General features: G+C 35.7%; 1 protein-coding gene across 1 annotated transcript in view; it reads left to right on the top strand.

The window, feature by feature from the left end:
• Nucleotides 1-3,069: 3,069 nt before the first annotated feature.
• LOC141338674 (NACHT, LRR and PYD domains-containing protein 3-like) overlaps nt 3,070-10,331 on the top strand; it is a 49,397-nt gene continuing 42,135 nt past the window's right edge. Inside the window, exons 1-6 of the mRNA XM_073844279.1 lie at nt 3,070-3,155; nt 6,086-6,211; nt 6,657-6,761; nt 7,219-7,303; nt 7,439-7,634; nt 7,721-9,551. Of these exons, the coding sequence (XP_073700380.1) occupies nt 6,153-6,211; nt 6,657-6,761; nt 7,219-7,303; nt 7,439-7,634; nt 7,721-9,551 (2,276 nt within the window). The 5' untranslated portion in view covers nt 3,070-3,155; nt 6,086-6,152. The remainder of the gene's footprint in view (nt 3,156-6,085; nt 6,212-6,656; nt 6,762-7,218; nt 7,304-7,438; nt 7,635-7,720; nt 9,552-10,331) is intronic.

Genomic DNA, 10,331 nt, shown 5'->3' with positions numbered 1-10,331 from the left:
AAGGCCGCATTCACCCAAGCTCCACTCCTGACACATCCAGATCCAGATCATCCATTCGTGGTCGAAGTGGACGCATCCACTACTGGCGTCGGAGCTGTCTTGTCCCAACACCACGGTACTCCTCCACGTCTCCATCCGTGTGCTTACTTCTCTAGGAAGCTCAACCTGGCGAAGCAGAATTATGACATCGGCAACCGGGAGTTATTGGCCATCAAGCTCGCCCTGGAGGAGTGGCGGCATTGGCTGGAGGGAGCTCAACACCCGTTCCAAGTGATCACGGACCACAAAAATTTGCAGTACCTCCGTGACGCTAAGAGGCTCTGTCCACGGCAGGCACGCTGGGCCTTATTCTTCTCCCGTTTCAGCTTTAAAATAGCCTATCGTCCAGGCTCCAAAAATATCCGTGCAGATGCCCTCTCTCGACTCCACGACTTCCATGATTCTCCAGAGACATCCACGCCAATACTCCCGAGAAACATCTTCGTCGCTCCCATCGACTGGTCCAGTCCTCCAGCCGTCGCCACTCCAGCAGCCAGATCTCTGCCGGGTTGCCCACCAGGACGTCAGTTCATCCCTCAGGAACAACGGGTAGATCTTATCCACTCAACACACACCTCCCTGGGCACTGGGCATCCAGGGGCCAACACCACCCTCTCGCTGCTGTCAGAGCGCTTCTGGTGGCCAGACATGGCAAGGGATGTGAGGCGCTATTTCCAAGGCTGCAAGGATTGTGCCATCTCAAAGACTCCCCGACATCTACCTGCAGGAAAGCTCCATCCCTTGCCCGTCCCAAACCGTCCCTGGTCACACCTAGGAGTGGATTTCATGACGGACCTTCCCCCTTCCGACGGGAACACTTGTATTCTAGTCGTTGTGGATTGTTTTTCGAAGTTCTGTCGGCTCCTACCACTTTTTTTTTTTTAATAACTCATGTGTATCACTTGTGTGTTTACTCTTTAATAAAGTAGATAGTTTTTACATGTAAGCTGTTCTTGTTCCGGAAGCTGGAGAAAAGGCTGTGACACTTTGACATTTGACATTTATATAAATTGACATTTATATTTCACTTTTGCTTTTAAAACAACTTCCTGGTGTATTTTATTGGTATATTATTTTTTTTATTACAGTATATTAATGCTAATATTATGTTTTTAATGTAATATTTTAATTGTGGAGTTGATCAAGCTTTGGATTATTCTCACTGCAGAAACTTTGGATGTGACTATATTTTGTTAATGTAGATCATTGTACCTTATTTTGTAAAAATGTGTCAACATGATCATAATTTGGTTTAGCCATTGTCTGCTTTCACTTCACATGATTTATTTATATTGTAACCTTTTTTAACTAAACTTTTATACATTTTTTTTTTAAGTTTTGCTTTATCATTTATATTATAATTTATAAGTTTTTATAAGATTTGTACAGGTTCAAAATGTTCTTTAAGCTGAAAAAGAGGCTGATTTGTTTTGTTTTTTTGTTTCATGTTCAGTAAGTATCAAAGCACCTCCTGAGTTTATTGAAGGACAGTGAGAACATGAGAGATCCAGGTCCCTGCAGAATGAAACACACTGAAGAACAAACAGGTTGGTGATTATTCTTAACCCTTCATCAGTGAGGCTGAAAAAAAAAATTACATTTTTAAACATTTAATCAGATTTGGTGTTTATAGTAAGAAAAAAGCAAACCAATAAATAATAATGTAAATATAAATATCGAGAGCACATTATTGTAGCATGAAAGTAGATGAGTCCATTCACACACAGATTTCCTTTGTTCTTGCACAAAACTCAAACTTTGTCACAAAACAAAACTCTCTGTGTTAATGCCCTACATATTAATTATTTTTACCCCTGAATTAAACGTTGTCAAAAGTTATCGACCAATCAGTTTCCACATCTGACTGATGAAAATATGATTTAAGACAGAACTATTTAGATCAGAGTCAGATGCACTATTAAGATGTGGAGTATATACCAAATACACCACCATTATGAATTTCACACAACCAGCAAACCTTAAGACACACATGAACATCCACACTGGAGAGAAGCTGCATGAATGTGATCAATGTGGGCTTCAAGCCTGAAGGATCACCTGAAAGTTCATACAAAGGAGAAACCACATTCATGTTCTGTATGTGGAAAGAGTTTTTCACATCTGCAGACTTTAAAAGTTCATCAGAAGATACACACTGGTGTGAGAGATTATATGTGCTTTGAGTGTGAGAAGACTTTTACTAGAGTTGCTTCAAGTATGAAGTGACCTTCATTTTTGTTGTCTATTGAATTTTCTTACAGCTCAAGTGAATAATTTCATACTTTTACTTACATCTTAAAGCATCTAAAATTAAATGTTAAATGTTTTTCCATAAAGCTTTTAAATGCTTAATAAACTATTTCCACTGCACACCTGACTCTCTGTCTGCATCAGTCACTAATTTACCAATCATAGTGAAATTTTTACAGCGATTAGCAAAACTGAATTTAAGAAATTAATCTCAGCTGAAGTCAGAAAGTTATGACAAAAGTCATGGGATTGTGGAACAAAGGGAAGGCATCTTGACCAGATACAGGAACGCGTGTAGGAGAGGAGAGAATGGGATGGGGTAGTAGAAAGAAAGATATTATTATTATTACAAGAATGAGAATAGGACATGCAGCATTAAACTACAATTTACACAAAATAGGGAAACATGAAAATGGCAGTTGTGACAAAAGTGGGATTCCAGAAACAGTAAAACACAATCTTACAGAATTTGATGCTTATGAAAGAGAAAGAAACCAATTTAGTCAAAATTAGGATTGATGGGGTATGATATAATATCACTAAAAACAAATGCAATCAAGAATTAATGGGGAATTCTTTAGCTATCTAAAAAAGACAGGAAATATAAGAATTTAATTTTTTTAAGTAATTTATAAGGATTTTATTATTTATTTTTCTCTCTCTCTCTTTTTTCTTCCTACCAAATCTGTTCACTCCACACTCCAGATCAGTAGGTGGCGGATATGCACCTCTTTCGTTGGTTTGCCAAAAACACCAGAAGAAGAAGAAGAAGGAGGAGGATGTTTACCAGCGATCACAAATCGAAAGTGTTTTCAAAGACTTCTGGATTTTGTTTGTGCTGCTCAAGACCGTCTGTACTACTGCAAGTAAGTTTAAATGCTGCCACAATTACAGTTATTTGGGGGAATGATTAAGGGATTTTAAATCCTGTGAGCGTTTTTCAGTTGCAATGTTAAATTATAATTTACAGGCCTTCTTTGTTGCGCAAGTAAGCAGCCAGAAATATTTGTCCACCCTCCGTCGTTTAGTGATCATGGTAAAACTTTTTTTTAAATTATTATTATTGCAGTTTCTAGAACAAAGAACACACAAGGGCAACAACACAAATAACAACAAAACAAATACAATCATAAACAAATAAGAACAAATATTTACAAATTATTCAAAGAATAGATTTTTTAAGTTTCCATATAATACAATGAGTAAATTTACAATATACCAAACTTTACAGTCCAAAGTATACTTATATAAAAAATCATTTTCCTTGAGTTGCAGTTCAACATTAGTACTTGAACAACAACAAAAACAAATCACACCAAAATAATTGAGTATAAATACAATCATAAAATAAATGTACAATACTCTTTACAGAAAACACACTTCAAGTCAACGTCTTTACAAAACTTCACAATGACCTGTTTTACAGGATAAATACGATGAACAATCTTGAATGATACCCCTTTAATTTTATTAGTGATACTAAAACATCTGGACATCTTAAAAAATTGTGATCTCCAAAAACTGATTGCTAAAGAAACACTGGAAATTTGGCAAATCTGAGTAGACTTAAAGATTTTTTTTTAATTGTATTATTATTTATATAAATACCTTCTAATTTAAGACTGAAATCTAAATGTGGTTTTGTATCTAATATAATTTCTTAATAATTTCCTAAGTTCTGAGGGAATGGCATTAATTACCATCACTTACTCCTTAACAGGTATATGAAATTATTATTTTTTCTAAAAACTCTGAATAGGTAAGCACGTGACCATTACTATTTAAATGTCGTGAAACCAACAAACCAATGTCTAAACCAGTTAACTAAATTTGTGTAACAATTGGTGTGCAATATATTTATTGTTTCAAATTAAACACTTGCGAGGGAGAAAATTGTGTTTGTATATATAATCATCCATGATAACAATGGCTGTTTGTGAAAATTGGAAAGTTTTTTTGGGAAGCTTGCTAATAATACATTTTCAATTAAGAAGAATTTCAATACCACCTACTCTTTCAAAAATAATATTTGGGATATAATACCATAACTTATCCTTTGAACAAATATAATTTTGTATTCGCTTCATTTTAAAGATAGTGTTGGATATTTCAACATCAAGTACATTTAGCCCACCTTGGTTAAGTGGATTACAAAGTATTTTTTTTTTTTTTTATTCAAATATTGGTTTATTTTTTCACAAATAAAATTATATATACATTTATTTGTCTCATTAATGATACGTTTTGGAGTGTCTATAACCATTTTGGTGTAAACTAGTCTAGATAAGCCTCTCCCATTCAAAATTTCTTTCGTATGTTAATAATTAAAGGGGTATAATTAAGATTTATTCTTTGTTTTTGGTTTTACATATCTTAATTCCTAAATACTTAGAATTCGATGGGCCTTTTTCTAACCACTTTCTCCTTGACCTTATAAATGCACGCTTGGCTTTATATTCATAAATTTGTTCTAATTCCAATTGTGCATTTTATATTTCAAAATTTGTTCCCTTTAGGACTTTCTTGTAACATCTCTATCACACTTTTAACCTTATTCTTAAACTGAACATCTTTAAGAAGTGAATCGTTAAATTTTTAGTTGTTGAAATTAGATGCTCAAGATCTTTTATTATCAAGGCTGATAACTATATGGATCATTTTATGATCAGTAATGACTGAAGGCACTATGTCTGTCTCCTGAATTTGACTTCCTTGAAGGAGAAGTCCGGTGTGGTATTGACCTATACTAAAACCTGATAAGTTCCTTCCTGCTCGTCACTCGACTTATCATGACTAAATTCAAGTTGGCGGCGACCGGGATTTTTCTTGCAGGTAATGTCTGTATAAATCTTCTTGTAAATAAACTACCAGTGCTTTTTCTGAGTTCTCAATGTCTCGTTTTAAATGTCAGGGCCCTTGGAAGTCTATCAATGAAGTGTGGAGCTACTGTGTGCCTCGTAAATTGCGTAAAACAGTGATTTATTTACATGGCTACTCCGATGCCCTATTCACCCTCATTGACAACCTGTTGTTAGCAACTAACTAACTAACCCCAGATTTCGGACTGCAAGACACAAACCGAGATGAGATATGCAAGGTACGTTCACACTCGGTATCATGATTCAATACACTTTAGGTCAATATCACACCGGACTTCTCCTTTAACATCATGCATCTCTTTGAAGATAAATTCAGTGGCTTATTTTAAAGAGTTTATGCGTTCTCTGTTTTGTTGGATCTCATGGTGTAGGGTTTCAGGATTCTGATTCGTTTTCTACATCCAATATTTGCAAAATGTTATTTTGTACCTCAGAAAGCCTTGGCTCCGATTTACTTTTCTTGGGATGTGGCGTGCATGGCTCCGAACCCGTGACTGGAGTTAGCTCTGGACTGTTGTGAGCGTACGAATGTGTCTCTATGACTTCCTTTTTTTGATTATCAGCAAGGTCAGCAGAACGATCTCTTCCAAAACCAACTTTTCCTTTCTCTGTATTTTTCCCTCTGCCATTACATCATGCAATGCAAGTAGAAGAGTTTCCAGCTATCACTGAACTATATCAAATAAAAAAGAACTGATGAAGTTGAAAAACATAAATAGTGTGTATATAAAACCGCTTTTTCTTGTAGCACAGTGTTTAATCTCTGCATCATAATATATTTTGAAGCATATTTTTTTCTTTTCATGTTGCTTGTTTGTTAACTTTACATTCGTAATTTGTTTTTCTTATTTTTCCATCATCGTTTTCCCCTCTGAACTATCGTGATATTCATCTCAGTGTCACAATGTCATGTCTAGGTCATAATGAGCATCTGATCATCTTCTGCGACGCAAATATCTCAGCGTTGAGCTGTTCAGCTGCAGTATGTCAGAGGAGCAAGGAAAGGAGTCTCCCTCTGAGATGAATCTCTCACAGAAACAGAGGTGAAACGGAGTCTATATCAAGTTGTTAGCTTTAAAAATTATCCCAGCATTAGCATTTTTTTTACTAGTATGCATTAAAATACAGAGCTCTTTTAATTCAGTTATTACTTGTAGGAAAAGATGCAAAACAGATTTGCAATTACATCCATTTCCCATTCCAAATCCTGCCTGTGGTGCTATGCTTCACAATGAAAGCCCTAGAATTAATAACATTTTCATTGTGTTACATTAGTTTACATTAATTCCTATTTTCTCATGTGAAGATGTGAACAGGTATAATATAGGTGTACTATAACAAGATTTTAGAGACACTTGTATATTAAGGTGAAGTAGATATTGTGAAGGCTGTGGAATCAATGTTTCGCTTCACTTGAAGCTCTTGAAATAAAACGGAAGTATCTCTTGCTGTATTTTTTTTCCCTCTCTCTTTTCTCTGTGTCATTAGTGTAAGATCAGGCTCACATGTGTTCAGCTCTGTGTCTGTGAAGAGTGACAGGTCAAAAGATGAAGGACTATATTTCAGTGAGAAAAAAACATCATCTACCCAAAGGTAATACTGGTGCTGCTTATTGTTGGTCACACATTGACTGTTGGAAAATATTTCAGTGAGTAGTTTTAATGAGATTTTATTGTCCAAAACTTAATCATGGTATACATTTTATTTAAATAACTAATTATCACACGGATGATCTACAAACAGCCAATAGGAGCAGGCAAATAAAGGCAAAAGATATTTTGAATAATTTTAATTATATATATATATATATATATATATATATATATATATACATATCTGTGTGTGTGTGTATATATATATATATATATATATATATATATATATATATATATATACACACATTTTTTACAAAAATATCAAAAATACCTAAATAGACCATACACCTTAAAAGCATGATCTTAAGCAGCCACTGCATTTTCCCCTTTGTTTAAAAAATGTTTGCAAATGATTTCTGCCTGAAAATGCAGTTTATTATTTTATTTGCTAACAGGCTTCAATATGACACAGTAGATTCAGATTTACAAACTCACAAGAAAAACAAAAATTTCACAGATGATCTCCTAGGGATCTTCCAGGTAAGAAAACTCATTTTTATATATATAAAAAATATGTATTCACAAAAAAAAACAAATAGGATCAATTGTTTTGACCAAATATAGATGAAGATTGTTTTATTGTTGTCATTGTTTTTTTTCTTGCATTGTTTGTAGGATCTCGAAAACAAAATGATCATGTTTCTAAAGAATGAATTGGAAAAGTTTAAGAAAATATTACAAAAAGAGAACTTGCAGTACTTTGTGAAGGACTTTAATGAGAACAGATGCAGTGTCAAAGAAGCAGCTCTTGATCTCACACTCTACTTCCTGAGAGAGATGAAGCAACATGAAGCTGCTGATACTCTAAAAAGTAAGAGACTCATGGCCATCTGTCATATTGTCATTTTTAAATGTACGAGAGAAACTAATATTACAAATATCTGTATTTGTGTTTAGATGAGCTAATATTCATTCATCAGCAAAAATCAAACCTAAAGAAGAAGTATCAATGTGTTTTTGAAGGAATAGCAAAGCCAGGTGACTCTACACTTCTGAATAACATCTACACAGGTCTCTATATCACTCAGGGTTGTAGTGAACAGGTCAATACTGAACATGAGGTAAGACAGATTGAAGTTGCTTCTAGACGTCAGGAATCTCAAGAGATACAGGTTGAATGCAAAAATTTGTTTGAAGCACCTGAAGAAGACAAGCAGATCAGAACTGTACTGACTAAAGGAGTTGCTGGCATCGGAAAATCAGTCTCTGTGCAAAAGTTTGTTCTGGATTGGGCTGAAGGACAAGAAAATCAAGATATCAGCTTTATATTTCCTCTTCCATTTAGAGAGATGAACTTAAAGGAGAGAGTAAAACTAAGTTTGATGGACCTTATAACCCAGTTTTTTCCAGAGACTAAAGGACTAAACCTTACAAGAAGAAATCAATTTAAAGTCCTGTTCATCCTTGATGGATTGGATGAATGTCGACTTCCTGTAAACTTTAAGGATAATGAGACGTTGCATGATGTATTTTCACCTGTCTCTCTGGATGTTCTCCTGACAAACCTCATCAAGGGAAATCTGCTTCCTTCTGCTCTCATCTGGATCACCACCAGACCAGCAGCTGCCAGTAAGATTCCTCCTGACTGTATCGACCGGCTGACAGAGATACGAGGATTCAATGATGCACAAAAGGAAGAGTACTTCAGAAAAAGAATCACGGATGAGAATCTGGCCAAAGAAATCATTGATCATGTTAAACAATCAAAGAGTCTCTTTATCATGTGCCACATCCCAGTCTTCTGCTGGATTTCAGCCACTGTCCTCCAGAACATTTTGGAGGAGAAAAGAAATAATGATCTGAAATACAATCAGGCTGATGATGCCTTCAAAACACTGCAGGAGTCAAATACTGAAGACACTCCTAAGACTCTGACACAAATGTACACACACTTTCTCCGCTTTCAGATCCAGCAGAGCAGACGAAAGTATGATGGAGATTATACACCAGATGTTTCCTGGTATAAACAAACCATCCTTTCACTGGGGAAACTGGCTTTCCAACAGCTGGAAAAAAACAATGTGATCTTCTATGAATCAGATCTGCAAGCCTGTGGTATTGACGTCTATAAGGCATCAGTGTATTCAGGCATGTGTACCCAGATCTTTATGGAGGAAAAAGGGATCACTGTTGGTACCATGTACTGCTTTGTTCACTTGAGCATTCAAGAGTTCATTGCAGCTCTTTATGCACATCTGTTTCTGATCACAAAGAAAGAAAATATATTTATTCATGAGTCTTCAGGACAGGAAAACAAAAATGAAAATGTGATTGATTTGCTGAAGACTGCAGTGGACAAGGCACTCAAGAGTGACAATGGACATCTAGACCTTTTTCTTCGTTTCCTTCTCGGCCTGTCACTCCAGTCCAATCACAGACTCTTACGAGGTCTGTTGACGCAAGAATACGACAATGACCAGAGTAAAAAGGAAATCGTTCAGTATATCAAGCAGGCATTTGAAGCTGATCTGTCTCCAGAGAGATCCATCAATCTGTTCTACTGTTTGAATGAACTGAATGACCAAACTCTGGTGAAAGACATTCAGACCCACCTTAACAAAGGAAGTCTCTCATCTATTGATCTTTCACCTGCCCAGTGGTCTGCTTTGGCCTTTGTGTTGCTGACATCAGAGGAGGAGATGGAGGAGTTTGAGCTTCAGAAATTCAAAAAATCAGACGAGTGTCTCATTAGATTATTGGCAGTCATCAAAACCTCCAAAAGAGCAGTGTAAGTCATTTTCTTGCTTTTATCTGAAAAATACATTAATCTCAGAGTTCCCATGTATCCTGGGAAAACTAAAAAATAATGACAAAGTTCAGCCCATGAAAAATGAGATAAAATGTTAAATGTCCCAGAAAATTTTGTTTTTCTGGGAGATTAAGCCTGAACGATATGGCCATTGTAATTGTAGCAACCGGATATTTATACAGTAAAATTTAATAATTCTAATTGTTAAAGTTTTATTAAAATACACTATTTGTCATCCCTAGTAGTGTACATTTAAATCATGATAACCAGAGTTTAATGCACTAACATAGCACCTTAATACCAGGGTGAAATGTAACTTTTCTGGGTACCTGTATGAAAAACAGTCCTCTAAATACATTTAGTATAAATGGACAAAAGTCCAGACCTTCTGACTCAGTGTGCACAGTGTTTGTCAGCCCTGTTTTATCCAGCTTTAAACTAGTTTAAATTACGAGTAATTTCTGTTCTTCCCTGAATTCAAGCACTTCACATTGGATCTTGAAGCATTGTTTAGTGCAGGGTTCCTCAAATCTTACCCTGGAGGGCCAATCCACTACAGAGTTTAGCTCCAACCCTGATCAAACTCACCTACTTGTGATTCTCTAATGATCCTGAAGACCTTGACTAGCATGCTCAGGTGTGTTTGATTAGGGTTAGAGCTAAACTCTTCAGGAAAATGGATCTCGTGGGCCAGATTTGAGGATCCCTGGTTTAGTGGTTGCATGACACTTATCAGCGAGTAAATGCATCTACTCTAAT

The sequence above is a fragment of the Garra rufa genome, chromosome 7 (assembly GCF_049309525.1).
Source record: "Garra rufa chromosome 7, GarRuf1.0, whole genome shotgun sequence".
NCBI lineage: Eukaryota > Metazoa > Chordata > Actinopteri > Cypriniformes > Cyprinidae > Garra > Garra rufa.
The sequence above is the reverse complement of the archived record's forward strand: the minus strand, read 5'-3'. Positions and strand labels throughout refer to the sequence as shown.